This window comes from Eptesicus fuscus, chromosome 20 (assembly GCF_027574615.1).
Source record: "Eptesicus fuscus isolate TK198812 chromosome 20, DD_ASM_mEF_20220401, whole genome shotgun sequence".
NCBI classification, from domain to species: domain Eukaryota; kingdom Metazoa; phylum Chordata; class Mammalia; order Chiroptera; family Vespertilionidae; genus Eptesicus; species Eptesicus fuscus.
The window spans coordinates 21,843,100-21,860,870 of record NC_072492.1 but is presented as its reverse complement, the minus strand read 5'-3'; the positions used below and the strand labels follow the sequence as shown (position 1 = coordinate 21,860,870).

Genomic DNA, 17,771 nt, shown 5'->3' with positions numbered 1-17,771 from the left:
TTAATCCTTGGCGGACCTGGGATTTGAACTTGAGTCTCTAACTCCTGAAGCCACCTTCTTCCTATTCCTTCAACCACCTCCTTTTTAAGTTAGTGGGGTCTAAATTCCCAATCTTGCATGAATGTAAGCATGAGTAAAACACTCCCACGTTGACTATTTTTAAGCCTAACTTAAGGATGTTTGTTATGGATTCTTCTATTTTCTTGGTTTTGGGACAGACTCTGATCCAAACCTACCCAGCCTGGCTCACTATGTAGAATCAGGTGTGTAGAAGAGGGTGTTTATATGTCAGATGAGGCTCAGAGTAGTTTTCTGTTGATGCTATAACAAATTACCACAAACTTAGTAGCTTCCAACAACACAAATGTATTAGCTTCAAGTTCTGGAGGTCAGAAGACTAAATCAGGTGCTCGGCAAGGCCGTGTTCCTTGTGGGGGCTCTTGGGGAGAATGATTTCTTGCTTTTTCCAGCTTCTAGAAGCTGCCTGCTTTCCTTGGCTTACAACCCCTTCCTCCACTTCAAAGCCATTCATGTACTGTCTTCAAATCTCTCTGACAGCTGTTTCTGTAGTTACACCTCCTTCTCTGATATGATTCTCCTGCCTCCTTCTTATAAGGACCTTTGTGCTGACGCGGGGCCCACTAGATGACCCAGGACAATCTCCCCAGCTCAAAGCCTTTACTTAGTCACACTGCCAAGTCCCTTTTGCTATGTAAGGCAATGCATTCACAGGGTCTTGAGATGAGGACATGGCTACAGTTGAGGGGCCACTATTCAGCCTACCAGATGGCCTTAGCATTTTGGTTTAACACTCTGGCTAGGCCTATAGACCCTGCTTTGATGTGGTGTGAAGGCTGCCCCCAGAACGGTGATGCCTCTGTTATGCCCGCCCTCCTGGTTTCACTGGGGAGCCCAGCACGCCTCCCCCAGGCGCCATTCCTTGCTTTGTTCTAGGATGCTCATTTCACCTGTACTTTTATAGTCCCAGTGAATCAGACGTGACTGAGCGAGGCTATGGGTCCTTTCTCAGCATTCATGGAACTTTAAGGAGCCCAGAGCCTTGCCTCCCCCAGTGTGGCCCAGGGACCAGCTGCATCCGCCTCATAGGGGAGCTTTTAGAAATGCAAAGCTCAGGCCGGTTCCGGAACTACTGAGTCAGGAACTCCCTGGTGGGCCCAGGAAGCTAGGAATGCTAACATTTGAGAAGCACGGGGCCTGAAGGGTTCCCCATTTGTGCCAGGCCAAGTGGAGGAGTGTGCCCGAACAGACCTGCTTAGGAAGGAGGGCAGGTCTCCGGGCAAAGATCAAGAAGGAGCTCAACATCTGCCTCAGTGGCTCTTCTCAGCAGTCAGTTTTAGCACTGACTCTGTTCTGCACAGAACTCAGAAGCCTGTTGCTTTTGCCCTAAGAAAACCTCCCAGGGCAGATAAAACCCCTCCAGCCCATACTGAGCAGGAACAGAGGAGCTGCAGGGGAAGAAAAGGTATATGGGAGCCTTACGAGGCCTGGCTCCCAACTCCAGCTGTCTGCTGTTCCCATGCCCTGTGACTCATGGATCTTGCCTCTCTGAAGTTAGGCAGACAACCGAGTGCAATAACCACCCGAAGGTGATGCACACTGTAATAATGAACACTCTGCTGCACTGGGATTTCTCTGCAGAACAACTGTGATGTAATGCAAAGAGCTCTGCCTTTGCAACCCTAAGATCAGGGTTTCTGTCCATGACCTTGGGCGCGTCACTGCACCACTCTGCCCATCAGCTTCCTCACGGGTACCAGGAACAAAAGAATACCGTCCTCTTGCTGTCGGGCTGAAATAAACTAATGAACGTGAAGTGCCTGACGGAGAGCAGGAGCTCAATAAATGTGTGTGAAATCAGAGAAAACAATTTACTGAGCAATTTAATAGTCTAAACAGTGGTGTCAGGGGAGATATTTGACATGCTCAGGAGAACAAACCTGCCCAGTATGTTAGCGGCCTCTATTTGTTTTATCAACAATTCATGTTCCAATTACGAGTGAGTCATCTATTTCTTAGCACAGGCCTGAGCTGGATATCTCAATTTGGCACCATTTCCTTAGCCAGGACTTAAGTTACCAATGTCCTTGAAAGAAGGGAAATGGTAATTTAGCTCAGATTATGGCTGAATTAAAACTTCCACAGCTCTTGAGTAGACTCCCCTTCGTAGGTCTACGTCTACCCAGATGTTTGGCGGATGGAGCAGGAGGTACATGTCCATCATTGATCCTAACGGCCTTTCCTTCTCTAACGTGAAGGCCTTGGAATCCAAATGCCTTCCTATACCCATGTGCAGTGGAAGCAACCGTGAGTTCAGATGCAAACTAATGTGAGGGACGCCCTCAAGGGAAGGGTTTGTTCCCCAGAATCACTGAGCGTGGGCAGAACGGCGTCACAGAAAAGAACATTGGCTTTGGAGCTGGACTGGTCTTTGGTTGAATCCTCACTGCCCCTAAGCTATGACTTTGTATCTTCTTGAGGCTTGCTTTCCTCATCTGTAAAATGGGTTCCATCACACCCATTCGATTCTGGTGAAATTGATGTGACTATTCACTTAACAGGTGTCCTGTACGAATCCTAGGTGGGCCCTACTCCCAGGAGGATGGGCAGCTCCCGACAGATCCAGTCACCTGCCGAAGCACAATGACCTTTACAAGCCTATTCACCAGAAACAGAGAGAATTTATGGTGGTCTCTGTGGCCCGGTGCCTGGCACACAGGAGCCGCTCAATGAGCACTGGTTGATTGAATCGCCGAGTAGCTGATCCAAGCAAATCACTCAGGAGAATCAAAGCAACCGAACCACGAAGCAAACACCCTCGCTATTCTTCCAGCCCTTCTCGACTGGACAGACATCTGATGGACGCCTTCCTGGCCCCCCACACAGCCACTATTCGAACCAGCCTGGCGCTGGTCAATTTGGATAGCTGCAGACCTGAGCAGAGTTTACATTTGATTCCCTAGACTAATTTCCCCGAAGTCACATAACGGGTGCAGGTCCTTTCATGTTCCTTGTACAAATGTCTATTTAATCACCATCCTGTCGCTAGCTCTTCAATAACTTGCACATTTCCCCCTCAGTCACGGTTTCAGGAGGGCAAGGGAAAGAAATGGATGGCTGAAGAGCTCGGCCATCTGTAGGAGTGAAGCCCTATTTCCCCCCGACTGCTTACTTGGACGCAGAACTTCTTAGCTGCGTCCCATTGATCATTTAGCTCATGTCCTCATTTCACAGAGGAAGATCCTGAAGCCAAGTCACATGGCTGGTCAGGGCAGGACTGAGGCTGGATTGGTCCTCCCAACACACGTCCCGCCTCCCATCAATGCTGCTCCTTCCTCATCCAGCTGTGCAGCTGTGCATCCAGCTGCCCACCCCTTTGCCATCATGAGGACCTGAGTTCAAACCCCAGCTTTATCGCCTGTTGGCTCTGTGACTACGGGCAGACTACAGACCCTCCCTGATCCGTGGTTCCCTCATCTGTAACATGTGGATAATCACACAACTTTTTAAGGCTATTGGGAGAGTTGACATGGCATGAAACATGCCCAGCCTGGGTCTGGCACAACAGCCACCCAGTGCCATTTGCTCCGGCCCTTCACTGGAAATGCTCACTGCAAGTAATGATAACAGAAATCCTTCACTTTTATTGAGCCTTTGCTTGTTGCCAGGAACGGCTGTAAGCACTTTACATGTATTAGCTCGTTTACTCGTCTTTCTCTAAAGGCAAAAGTATCTTTCTTGCCTCCTTAAAGACATCCATCCTCACAACTGCTGGACTTCTTGGGCTAGCACCATTTCAACAGAATTTGCTGACTGGAAACCTAGTATGCTGCTGAAATGATGTCTTGTTTTCTGTCACAGGCTCCAACTAGCCAGCCTGCTTGCTGTGACAAAGTATGATGAAACCAAGTGCCGTTCCCTTGTCTTTAACGTATGAATAGTCCAAAATCTGTACTCCAGGTTGACCCTTGCAAATGGAGGTAGAAAAAGGGACAAAGGTATAGGGAGGAGTGGCCATTGATGGAGCGAGGCATGGGGGTGGCAGTTGGGGGCCTGGGGTATAGATGAGGTCTCCTTCCACAGCCCATAATAGCCAGTAGGAACGAAGTCAGAGCTTTGACTACAAAGTTTAAAAACTCAGTTTGGCTTCCAGGTGTCCATCCTACCTACCATTCATTATTATCCCTCAACTCCACCCACCTCAGCACACCCCGCCCTCCCTCCCGCTGCCCTGAACTACCCTCAGGGCCTAGAAAGCTTGTGTTCAACCTCCTTGTTCCAGGCCCCTGTACTTAGGGGCACATGCTGTCCCTTTTCCCTGAAGTCTCTTTCCCTCCTTCTCCACCTTGCAACTACTATTGATCCTTCCAGACTCAGGTCCAGTGTCACCTCTTCAAGAAGCCATCCGAGGTCCCCATCTGATGTGGGGACCCCTCTGAGCCCACAGAGCACCTGTGAACTCCTGGAACCTGTTCACACATCTCGTTCCTCAACAAGACTATGCGCCACACCAAGCCTTATTGGATTTTACATTCCCAGCAGCTAGTAGGGAGCTTAACATATAGTTGACACTCAACAGACACTGACTGATTGAATAAATGAACCAGGAAACGAGCGTATCCCCACTTCGGTCATGACAAGATACAATAATTATACTGAGAGTAATTAGTAACTGCTACCATCAGATGCAAAGATTCTGTGTCCATCTCTTTCTTTAAATTATAACAATAGTTCTTGAATATCAAGCACCTACTGCTGTCCAGGCATGGGCCGGTCACTGCACACATGTTATCTTCTTCCCAGCTCTCTGAGGCTTGGAGAGTTAAATGTCTACCCAGGGCTAGTAAGGGGCAGAGCTGTAGCCCTGAACCAGGTCTGCCTGACACTTTCCTCTGAACATGCCTCCTCCCAGAGAGGGGCACTGCTCCTTATTCTCACAGTGGACACTGCTTGGCCTCTTGGCCCATCCCCAGCTCAAGCCCCCTTCCAAGGCCCCAGTGCCCATATAGAATGGCCTCAGAGCTCTGCATCCTGCCCAATTATTGGGAAGACTGCACTCCTCTGCCCCCCAGAAAACCCGGAAGGGCCAGAGTGTGCAGAGGCCGAGGTCAGGGCTGATGCTGAGCCGGCATGGCCATGGGTGAACCTGTAGTTCCCCTGAACTCAGGCCCCTGTTCCCCATACTCAGCCCAGGTCTGGCGCCATATGTGCCGCGCCAGCACAGCCAGGTTCAATGAGCCTGAGGGGGGGGGGGGGGGGGCGGTGAAGGATTAAGAAAAGACAGACAAGAGAAGAAAGCTGGGGCTGAGTGGGACGCTGCTCTCTCTGATGGAGAGTCAGTGCCCTGGCCTTCAAGCCAAGTCTTTATTTTATAGCCAAGATTCCACAAGGCAAAGTAAGGGCGTGGTCAAGATGTTTACAACGTTCTCCTGGGTTTCGAATCTACTCAATCACATGCACCTGATCAAGCTTTGTTTACTTGCTGCACCTCCCACAGCCCACATCACTCAGCCACGTGGGACCACAGGTTCGGACCATAAGGTCAAGCGTGCTGGGACTTGCACGTGGCTTTGCCACGAGAGGATTGTGTCCTCTCATTAGTCCCAGGTTTGAACCTGTCCAAATGCTGTAGCCGCTCTCCACACCCTCACACAGCTACAACACACAGGAGCTGCACGGAAACTCATCCTGAGCGGGCCTGGTCAATAAAACTCAGCAGATGCCTCTCCAAGATACTCTTCTCTTCCTGCTGAGTTTATTTCCAGACCATGAGTCTACTGAATGGAGTGAGACCTTGGGGAGAGCTGGCACATTCCCCCAAAGGTGTCCCTGGGAGCTCATTCCTCACCTGTTGCACGAGTCCTCTTAGGGCTTGGGAAGCACAGGTGTTTGGGGCATTGCTTGGCATTTTGCTCCCCCTTTGTCACATAAAGGAATAAATGCCCCCCCCCCCCGAATTGTTTGGGCATTTACTCATTAGACATGCATCGACTGCTATTTCCCAGAGAAATTAAGCCACCAGCTTTGGAGCAGAAGACTCATGATAACAGGAAGTCCTGGGGGTACCTGATGAAGATATCCATTCCCAGCCCAGACCTTTGCTGAACACTTAGAATCAGACTCTGTGCTAGCTGGGTCTGGAGGAGGAGACAGACACAGGCCAGCAGGTGTGATGACATACACACATGTGCGGACTGACACCTAAACTGTGCTGGAGGGTGAAAGGAGGAAGGCATCCATTGTTTGGTGATGAGGGCAGAATGGAGGGGTGGTCAGGAAACATCCCCAGGGCTGGGTGTTGAAGTAGGTGTCCCCAGGTTAACAAAGCAGCAGGAGTGTGTGTGTGTGTGGGGGGGGGGGGCAGGGGGGGGGGGGGCAGAGCAAGGCAAAGAGTCTGGATGAGCGGGTCCAGCTGTTGTAAGCCGTCTGCAGAGCTTGAGTATGTGTATGAGAGAGGGCACAGCAAGAGAGATGGCAGGGCCTAGGTGCAGGGCCCCAGGAATTGGGCCTCATCCTGGGGACAGGTGAGCCACTGATGGGTTTAAAAAACAAGATGACATGCTCAGAGTGGAGCTTTAGAAAGACCACTCTGTCAATAGTGCGGAGGGTGGATGCAGATTGCAGAGTACCGAGCTGGAGGCCAAAGGTCAGATAGGGAGCCAGTGCCATTTAAAGCCAACCTTTTTATGGGGGCCCAGCACAGTATACACACCTATCTATATCTATACACACACACACACACACACACACACACACACAACTAATATGGTGTATCTACTATTGTTACCTCCACTAGATGGAGCAGACACTAGAGAACAGAGAGATCAAGTCACTTGTCCAAGGGCACACAGCAAGTGGTAGTCTCAGCATTTGAAACATCAGGGCAGCCTGAGCATTCATTCAGCTCTTACCCACTCCACTATAGTGCCACTCCACCAAAGATGACAAAGGCTTGAGACAGGGTGGCATGGTTAGACAAAAGTATTACTCATGGGTCCACTCTGTATTTAGGGCTCCCCTGAAACAGCTGCTTCCAAAGATAGAGGGGTACAGCCTTTTATTCTGAGACCCTTGGAAAAAAATCTACAGCATGACGTGTTAAGGGGCGGGAAACTCCCAGGACCAGGCCATGATAGGAAGCCAGTAGAGGTCGCTTGAGTCCCCAGGAACACAAACCTTTGGGGAATGGAGGTAGTGCTTTGCTTGGTTGGGTGGGGCCTGCAGACTCTTCAAATGCAGGAAAGCAGAACACAGGGAGGGAAGAAAAGGGTCTGCCCCCTGGGAAGGACCCTGCTTTCTTCAACTCGTGGCCATACCTGCACCTGCTGGGGAGGCTGAGGTCGGGCAGCTCCTGCAGGTCTGTGTGCTTTTCGCAGGGCTGAGTTAGGCCCGGGTAACCTGCGGCCAAGGACATGACCGCCTAGACCCCTGGAGCAGCTCCAGTTTCAACGCTCCCAGCCACGCTCCTAGGAGGGATGGGATTTGGAGGGGGCGGGGGAGGGCAAAGAGTCCCACTTAGCGACCCTCTAATAGGAGACAAGCCCAGGGTCAGAGAGGAAGGTTACATGTGGCTTCTATATCAGGGATTTGATGGTATGCAAAGCTGGACTTTGAACTTGCTGGCTCTGAGCTCTGGACAGTGTTTAAGAGCCTCATCTTTAAATGGGAATAAAACTCATTGCGAACGCAGGTGAATGTCAGCGGTGAATACTGGCTGTTAGCACGCAACCCTGCACACCTTGTAAAACCACCACGAGGTGCAGAATTGTATATGGTGGGCCGCGTGGTGTAACTTGGAGCTGGAGCTGCTACTTGAATGTAACCCTGAACTTCACTATAACTCTAGGGGCTGCTAGTTAGAGGTCAGACAAACAACAATAAACCAAAGGGCATCACTCCGTAGCCTCATTCCTTCATCTCTGTGGAACTCAGAATTGTGTTTGAAGTTTAAAAGAAGTCACTTAGAAGCAAATATTCACGACATCTCCTGCTTCCTAAGGTACAGTAGTCACCAGGTAGGTATTCTTTACAGGCAAACTGAAAAAGCCCAGGAAACAATAATTCAGGGTTGCTCTACAAACAGGCTGAAAGCCAGGCAAGGAGGGCACGACGGAAGCCAGGGTTCCCATTCTAGACAAGGACCAGTCTGATCAGCCAATCAGGGGCCTGGCCTCACTTGCCGACACCTGTTGGAATGGTGGTCTCTCTTTACCACCCCAGAAAAAGCTCTGTCAGAAACGATACTGTCAGAAGGGATGCATTAGGGCTGCGAAAATCTCGGTCGCAGCACTACAAATAAATACACACACCTACATTCCCTGCATCTGTGGGGAAGCAGAAACCCACCTAAGAGGCATTTACACACAAATGGCTGGACAGGCTCGCTCCACGCTGGGGCTTGGCACCCAAACTCCTCCCAGGCAAGCATTGCACAAGGCAGATACCTTCTGTGCAACAGCTGCATTATCCAGACCCACAGCGTGGGGGAACCAGCACAGCGAACGGCTCACAAACCCCGAGCACAGCTTCTCCCGGCCCCAGCTGTTCCCTCCATACCTCTGCCCCGCTGCTTTCCCCACTGCAGGGCTTTGGCTCCTCCAGACCAGAAGACCCTTAGTCACACCTGGTGGGGGCAAGAGCCCGCCAGTGCCCACCACGGCTCAACTCCTTTGAATGCTGAAGACACAAGCCATATTTAAAAGTAGCGGCAGGGACTGCTGTCTCCCCCACCAAACTGGCTACAGCTTCCGTGTTAATATTCTGGGAGTTTTCTCCACAGTCCTCCTAGGTTGCAAGGGTCTTGGAACTCGGAAGCCATAGCTCTTCGATGGGTAAGCTAGGGCCTCGGCGCACCCCTGCCCATTTTGGAAGACCTTCCTGTTGGTTTTCCCAAAGACAACAAGCCCCCACTTAAGACATGCTTCTCTTTCCTCTCATCCATGCCTTCGACCCAGTACAGTTGCCTGGAGTCCTGTGGATGGGGTAGCGGGAGTTGGGGGGAGGAGGGGGCGCGGGAGGAGGGAGAGCAAGGTGAGGCCCTGGAGGAGGAGGCCTGGTATTCCCAAAAAGGGCGATAAAGGAGCAGAGTTGAGGACTTGGGGGTGCATAGTGGAAGGAGAGAAGCAGGTATAGAAGAGTAGGCGACTTCTCCTACAGTTGTGTTCAACTTCCCACAACCTGGAGGAGAAGGCACAGGGGACCCAAGAGTGGGTCACGGAATGATGTCACCGCAAGGAGCCTAGTATCCAGCACCCACCCCCGACCCCCTGGAGTGGGGACCTTCTGACTCTAGAGAGTGGGGAAGCAGAGGGAGCGGTTCGCGCGGAGGGTTGGCAACTCACGGAGGAGAAGTTGTGCGGGCCGCAGAGCTCGCCCCGGTACTTGCAGGAGAGCAGCATGTCCTCCAGCTGGTGGCCTAGGCGGTCCATGAAGGCGGCGCTGATGCCCTCGAAGTGGCGCGGCGGCAGGAAGAGGCGGAAGTCGGCCAGCTTGCGGAACCACTGGCGGCGCGGCTCGTCGCCCCTCAGCAGCTCGCTGACCAGCGGGCGCGCCGTGCGGTTGGGCAGCAGCAGCCCCAGCCAGTGGCCGGCGTAGTAGAGGTCCCCCTTGGAGAGGCGCGGGAAGCGCAGCGGGTTGTTGTTGCACACGGTGACGGCGGGGAAGGGCAGCTGGCGGCTCCACTCGCGGTGCACCCGCGTGTGCGACGGGAAGCTGAGCCAGTAGAGCAGGCGGTTCGAGGACCAGGACAGCAGCAAGCCGAGGGACGTGCAGAAGGCCAGCACCCACAGCGCCCGCCGCTGGAAGGAGCCCCCCGCCGCCGCGCGCCCGGCGCACATGTGCCGCAGCCCGTGCAGTTTAGTGCGGCTCAGCGACGGCCGCCCCCTGCGGGCGACCCCTGGCCCCTGCAGCGCCCGCTCGCGCGCGCCGCCCCTGCCGCTCCCGGGCTGCCCGGCCGCCGCCACCGCCGCCGGCGCCGGCTCCTCGCGGGCCATGCGGAAGCGTCCCGGGCCGGTGAGCGCGGCCGGGGGCAGCCCGGCTCCACCGCTCCGGCTCATTCATTCAGTCCTCGGCTGGCGGCAGCGGCGGCCCCGGCCGGGCGGAGCCGCCATGGGAGTCCGCAGCAGCAGTGGGAGCAGCAGCAGCAGCAGCCGCCGCGCGCAGCCCGCGCTAGGGAAGCGTGCGCCCGAGAGGAGCTCCGCTGGCGCGGCATGCCCGCCCGGCGCCGCCGCTGCCGCCTCCGCGGGCGCCCGCCCGGGACTGAGCGCCTCCGCGGCCCGCCGCCCCTGGCGCTGGCCTCTCCCGAGTGCCTCCCTAGACGTCCTGGCCCCTGTCTTCCTGAAGGAAGCCCGACGCCGGTCACTACCTCTGCCTGGGCCCCCACCGGGCGCCGCCTCTCCAGTCCCCGGGTGCTGCGCCCGCCTCCCTGCGTCCAGTCTCTCGGGGGACCCTGAACTGAGTCCCCCCTGCTTCGCCTAACCCCAGCTTTGACGCTGGTCCCGGGAGAGCAGCCACTCAGCCACCATGCCCGATTTGGACATTCCGAAGGACCCCACCAGCCCGGTCCGTAGCCCAGCGGTGCTGGGACACGGGAGAGAAGTCGCCAGGGAATGAGCGCCCCCAGAGGCTCACGCGGCCCCTGGCTCGGCGGGTGGGGTGGGTGTGTACTGGGGCGAGTGGTCGCTCAGTTGGCTGCTGCCCTCGTTCCCTTCCCTCCAGGACCCTTCTCACTGCTCCTCCGGCTGCGCTCCACCGAGACTGGCTGAGGCTCCCGCAAGTCCCGCGCCCGAGCCCTGCGTTGCGTGTGCCCCCTCCCGCCTGGGGCTGGGGGCTCTCAGGGCGTCCTGCTAGAGCTGCCGGCTGCTGGGCCCCGTCGAAGAGGCTGGCCGGAGGGACGCGTCGTTTCTTCAGCCTGCTCTCCGGGGTGCCTCGAGTCTCCGAACGCGGGTCTCACTGTCCGCTGCCTCTTCTTCTCCCTGCCCCGGCGGCACAGGTGCCAGGGACTGCGGAGCCCCGCTTACACCTCCCGGGGGTGACCCCAACTCGCTGCTCCTCGAGCCCTTCTCCTCTCGAGACTCCAAGCCCGCCGTGGAGGCGGCGCCGGCTGCCCTCCTCTCCCGCCTGCCCGGCCCTCCGCGGGCCCCGGGCGAACTTGGGCAGCGGCCGCGCGCGACGCCGGCGCGGCTGGGCTTCGAGCACCTGCTTCTCCGCGCACTGGCCCCGCGGCTCCGGGCGGGCGGGGCGGCGGTGGCGGGCGCCGTGCGCTCCGGGAGACGCGGTGCTGACGCGCCCGGCTCCTCCTCGCTGCATTTTAATTCCTGGCCACTGTGGCCGCTGCACACCGAGCGGGAAGCCGCTTGCTGGAGTCGCGGGGCGGGGGACGCACTGTACAGATGTGCTGGGGTGTGCGGGCTGATGGGAGAGGCACGGAGTGGATACAGGCTGTTTAGAGGGGCCCTGTGCAGTTAAGTGTGAGAGCCCTAATGACTGTGTGAGGTGGGCTGTGAGAGTGCGCCACTGGGTATGTGGGCATTTGCACAAGTAAATATTTGAGTGGGTGTCGTGCCCTGAGTGTGGGTGGGATGTGCACGTGTGTGTGGGAACAGGCATTTCCGTGTATCTCACACATGTGAGCTTGTTTGCACATGCTGTACTGTGGCCATTTGAGTGTGGTGTGTGTAGGATAGAATGATGGTGTGTATGTTCTATGTGAGTGTGCATGTGTGCACTTAGTGGGTGGTAGGTACCAATGGATGTGTTGATGTGAGGTGCACAGTAGGTCTACCCCTACTTCCCAAATACTTGACTCACTGAGGCCTCACGGGGACAGGTAACACTTCCAGCCCCATAACTCCATGGGATAAAGGTATTTTCCAGACATTTCCAGGAGAGTAGATTTTGATGGGGGTGGGGGGTGGTTGGCAGGTGGCAGTAGGGTGGGAGGGCACTCTGGCAGATCTGTTAAATGAGCATCTGAGAGGCATAGGTGGGCTTTCCCTCCCTACCTACCTGGAGGGCATCCTGTCAGCATCTCAATTCCCTGCCTCTGGTCTCCGGGGAAGAGGACATCGGAGCTCTACACATCCCCACTCACCCACACATCTACATGCATAAACACAACACACATGCACATAACACACACACATATACACAAACCCCTCTCATGCACCTGGGGCACAAGCTATGGACGTTGGGCTTTGCTGAAATTCTGCTTTGGATTCGGTTCTTTGAAGATGTCTGTTGTCTGAAGATGTTTGGGGAACATGGGGTTCTGAATCTGCCAGTTTTATGGGACCCCTAACAACGGCTCACACACCAGTGCTCTCAGCCCGGTCCCAGCAGTCCTGGGAGGTGCCTCAGCCACACGTATCCCAGCCAAGGTGGGGCAACCTTGTGAGCTCCACGCAGTTCCTGAGGAAAAGCAGGGCACGCATGGGCCATCTTCCAGCATCCGAGCTCGGGGTGGCACCGTGCTCTGTCTGCTAGAAACCTTGAGGGCATTTTATGTTTCTGATTTGTTCAGCTAGCGTAGGCTTTTCCTTTCTTGGAAATTTCCTCATGGAAACGTACACGTGCTGCTTGGTCTCCTGGGGGTCTTCTCTGCCAGGGGTGTTCCGGTTAATGCTCAGGTGGTCGCTTCCCCAGAGGGGAAGGGGTGCCCTGCACGGGCTCCAGGGGTCTTGGCCCGGAAATCCAGAGGCAGACTCAGCGATGAACGGTGACCCCAAGCTGTGACCAGTGGCTCTCTTTATGGCAAAGGTACACAGTGTGTTCCCTACACAGCCCGGAATGCCCCCACCTCCTCCCTGACCAATACTTTGACCAACTCAGTGAAGTTCAACTCCTTCTTTAAATATTGCCTACTAGGTAACTGGATGGGTACTTCCCTCATAGCCCTGTAGCACCTCATCATTGCTTGTGTCCAGGCCTTTCTTCCGGAGGTGAGTCCTTTGAGGACAGGGACGACCTCTCATTCACATTTATGTTCCTACCTCTTAGCACAGCACCCTGGCACAGTGACAAAGAGGGGGAAGGAACTAAGGTTGCTTGAATATTTCTATATGCCAGGGACTGAACTGGACACATAAACATATTGTGTTTAATTTCTCACTCCAACCCTGCAGGGGAGATTTTTGTTTGTTTGTTTTACAGTTGTTAAACCAAGGGGCTTGGAGGGCAGGAATTGAACTCAGCTCCAACTCATTCCAAAGTCCAAGATTTCCCCCCTCCATCATGCTTCTCTCTAAAGTATTGATAGCCCTGGTCCGGTGGTCAGTTGGTTGGAGCATCGTCCTGTACACCAAAAACTTGCAGGTTTGATTCCTGGTCAGGGCACATACTTGGGTTTCAGGTTTGCTTCTGGTCAGGGCACATACAGGAGTCAACTGATCGATGTTTCTTTCGCACATCGATGTTTCTCTCTCCCCCGCCTCCCTTCCTCTCTCTCTGAAACCAGTAAAAACATATCCTGGGGGGAGGATTAAAAAAGTATTATGATAGATAACAACACTAATAACAACAATATAATAAGAAATGTAGTACTTCCTAAGCACTAGGTCCTGTTCTAAGTGGCTTACACTAAATATAAGTGTCATCACCGTTGTAAATGTTCAATCCTCAAAATAATCCTATGGGTAGATAATTATTTTCTCTACTTCAGAGAGGAGGAATCCCTACCAGAGAGAGGTTGAGCCACTCTTCCTAAGCCCCACAGCTCCTAAGCAGGAAAGCAGCCTTGGACCCCAGGCAGTCTGGCCCCATCCCCTGTGCTCTCAAACCCTACCCCACACTATCTCTGCTCTCGCAGCCACACGGACAGGACAGCTCGTGTGAATTAGCTTTCCCAGCCTGGCAGACACTTGGCCGGAAAGACAAACTCACAGGGCAGTGCGTGAGCTGACCCACATAACCTGTCCACCAAGAAATTAGAATTTGGCGTCGTGATTTCCCAATAATAAGCTTTTAAGAACATTTCCCTTTTCTTGTTTATCTCCAAAACATCTGTTGCTCCACACCTGGCATCCTGGCATCCTGTGCGGTGCTTGTGTGCAGCGGCAGAAGGGCCAGTGGCCAGCCAGTCCACATTCTGCCGTGTGACCACCACCATTAATAACAAGCTCTTTCTCCCATGAAATGAGTTTCTTGGGAGAAAGAGGTCCATTGAAGTCAATGCGATTTTTTAAATAATGTTTTTATAATCTCATTTTAGGAGCTGACACTTTTGTTGGCTTGATCAGGCTTCACTGGAGCCCCCTCCCCCCAAGTTCCTATTGTCCACAAGCCCTACTACTCGGGTCTGGCACTGGAAAGTGTCCGAGGTACCACATGACCCTGCTCCCCACCTGCTGTAGGGAAACCCCTCTCCTCACCCTCTCAGGGACAGTCCACCATCCTATTCTGGAACACCTGGCAGTGCTTAAAGCTTCATCCTTTCATCAAATGGAATCTGTCTCCTTGTGATTTTCTCTAATTTATCCATCAGGAGCCGCAAAAAAATGAGGATGATCTTTCTTTCGCATGAGAACCCTTCGAAATACTTTATGGAATCAGAGCACATCACCGCTAAAAGGGGCTCTCGTGGTCTACCTAATTAGGTGGTCTTTTGTTCTCTAGGCGAAATGTCACCAGTGCCTTCAACTGTTTCTCCTGTATGTTCTGCTCTTGGGATGGGATCTTCGATGTCAACATCCTTAAAAAGGGACCCTCCAGCCCTGTGGAGGGTAAGCCCACCAAGCCTGTTATGCTGGACCTGGTCCTTGCAGCCCCCCATCTTACTGCTGATGGTCACGGGTTCTTATTTGTCCTCTTACTGCTGGGGTTTAATGGAGTTGGTGGGTGAGGAGAGGGGACATTAATGATGGGTTCTTGGTGTCCCTGCTTAGAATGCATAGTGCACTTTTTTTTAATCCTCACCTGAGGACATTTCTCTCCTCCCCCCTCTCCCCCCCATTGATTCTAGAGAGAGTGGAAGGAAGTGGAGGGGGGAGGGGAGGGAAGAGAAACATTGATATAAGAGAGACACATTGATTGGCTGCCTCCCACATGCACCCCAACCAGGGTGAGGATGAACCATGAACTGAGGTACATGCTCTTGACTGGGAATTGAACCCAAGACCCTTTGGTCTGCAGGAAGACGCTCTAACCACTGAGAAATCCGGCCAGGGCATAGTGCACTTTGTTTTAGGACTTTGCTGCTCATAGTGATGAGTCAATGCTACTTTTAAGATTCAAGTTCATTGATATGATGGGACAGGTGGTCTTCTATAGGTCTGCCTGTGAATCTCATTATCTCTCTTTTTCTCCTTCTTTCTCTGTCTTTCTTTTCCTGTCTCTGCGCTGCCCAAGGCTCTCTCTCACTCTATCTCCCTCTCTCTTCTTTCCCTTCCCATTCGTTCTCCTCTCCCCAACCTCTGCCTGAAGCCTAGGGGTCCTCTCTGACACCTCCTTCGCCTGTACTACCAGTGGCCTCTGGGGTCACAGAAGTGGCTGCAGTGTCACAGGCCCTGAGCACATATCTCATCGTCATGGTGGGGGTGCCTGTATTGGTGAATGACAGCAAGGAGGACCTCTCCACTGTGGGTTTAGCTCATCACACGCTCATTTTTCCCACCCTCCCATGGTGGGGTTGCCACTGGAGACACTGTTCCATCCTACCTTTTCACAAGCTTCAGCATCTCTACTGCTTTTCCTCTCACTTCAAGTCTATTACACTTGGCCTCTCCTAGGTTTTCTCTTCTAGGCTCGCTCTTAGACTCATCAGATATCTTTTTGCCCTTTTAGTCATCCCCATCTTCCACCAGCACTAAATTCCAGGGGTAAGAGGGCAAAGAGGAGCCCCCGAGCACCATATAAAAGATTTAAGGCTGCAAGGACCAGGTCTGGGATAGAGAGCTGGTGGGCTTGCGCTCCCCAGAGCTGGAGGGAGCTCTGCTGAAGCACTGTGCTTGCTCCCTGTTGAGTGGCAAATCCTGAGAGGTGGGAGCTGGATGTAAGAGCTAATTTTACTCTCAGGGGAGGAAGTTGAGGTCCAGGGAATTTGCTCTAAATTCACACAGGTTGATACTGAGTGACAGAACTAGAATCCAGGTTCCAACTTCTGGTTCATTCTCTGATCACCCAATGAAATAACTTTTAAAAAATCCGTTTTGCAATCAGTAATGTATTTACATGGTCCAAAAAGGGCACAAGGGGGAAACATTTAGTAAATTTTACTACATCTTTCCTCCCTACAGGCAACAAATGCTATCAATTTGTTGTATAATCGAATAGTGATGCTTTATGAATATATATGTGTGCATAGTCACCATATGTCCCTTTTTTAATACAAATGGTTGCGTTCCGTGAATACCATTTACTAGAGCAATTGTAGTCCATATTCTTCACACCTTTCCCCTTGTATTTTCAGTTATTTTATGCTTGCCTTCCTCTGGCACCTCATTCTAACTTCTGTTATTTTTCTCAACTTCTCATTTCACATTGTCCTGCTCTCCCATCCAAAAAGGACAGTGGGTACTATGACAAGCTGGTACACAAGAGCTTGGCATTTTATTATCAGATTTTTTGTTAACTCTTTGGTAGATAAGCTGATGGATGGAAGCTCTCCTGTGGAGAATCTCAAAGAGCAGGTGATGTGAAGATATGTCCTCTCTGCCTCTGAAAACTATGACACGATGCATTTGCCTAAGTTTTCATTTTCTGGTCATATTTTCCTTAGGCTAATTATAACACACACATGCAGTTGAGTGCTCTGAGCACACAGCTCTTGTTGGTTTGGGAAGGTGGTCCAAACATGCATTGATTGGCAGAGAAAGCCAGGCTGGGATTCAGCAGTTTCTGTAATTAATATAGCTAGAGTGTAAACATACCACAGAGAGAACCAGAAGGTATCAATGCCAAAAGTGATCTGAGTGAGCATGTAATTGAACTTAGAAAATTGATGCACACAGTTTAGTGACTTGCATCTGGTCAGTGGGAAGTGGATGTGATGATGGTACTGATGGTGATGGTGATGATGGTAATGATGATGATGATGGTGATATGGTAATGCTGGTAAGGATGATATGATGGTGGTGATGGTGATAGTGATGATGGTGATGGTGTTGATGATAGTGATGATGATGATGGTGATGATAATGATATTTGATAACTGACATTGATTGAGCACTAACTATGTATCAGGCACTGTGCTCAATTAATATGCATTAACTCATTTAATCCTCACAACAACCCTATGAGATATGCACTGCCATTATAGCTCTTCTACACAGGAAGAAACTGAGGCAGAGATTTACAAGAGTAATTATAGTCCATATGCATTACTGAGCAATACCAGCACATTCCATCCATCAGCATACAAATATCTTGTCCAATAGCTGGATTCAAACCCAAGTATTTTGGCTCTAGAGTATAGGGTCTTAAGTTGGTTGTCATTAGCTGAAAGTAATGACTGTAGCGGATATTTATGGAGCGTCTAGATTATGTCAGGCACTGTCCTTGGCACTGGAAATGCAACGTCTACTCAGATGGGTCCCTGCCTAAGCTGACAGTCCAGTGGGGGACCTGGCTAAAAAGAGAGACAAATTTAATGCATGATAAATGTTATGCCAAATTTTCACAGCATGTCGAGAGGGGCCAAAGGAGCACACTCCCCTCCAACAGCCTGACAGCTGTGGCCATCCATGAGCTCTGTTTTCCTCAGGTCTCCACACACTTACATTTTCACCCCAGATCATGGAGAACTATGTTGCCTCTCCCAC

At 52.4% G+C, this 17,771-nt stretch overlaps 1 protein-coding gene across 2 annotated transcripts in view; it reads right to left on the bottom strand.

Moving 5' to 3' along the window:
* The window catches only part of ASIC2 (acid sensing ion channel subunit 2), an 838,890-nt gene that overhangs the window by 209,034 nt on the left and 612,085 nt on the right, over nt 1–17,771 (bottom strand). The window contains exon 1 of one of the 2 annotated variants that reach the window (XM_008147770.3): nt 9,360–10,119. The exons of the other annotated variant lie outside the window; for it this stretch is intronic. Within the exon in view, the coding sequence (XP_008145992.2) occupies nt 9,360–10,073 (714 nt within the window). The 5' untranslated portion in view covers nt 10,074–10,119. Of the gene's footprint in view, nt 1–9,359; nt 10,120–17,771 lie in introns of those variants that run through there. 2 annotated transcript variants of the gene reach the window in all.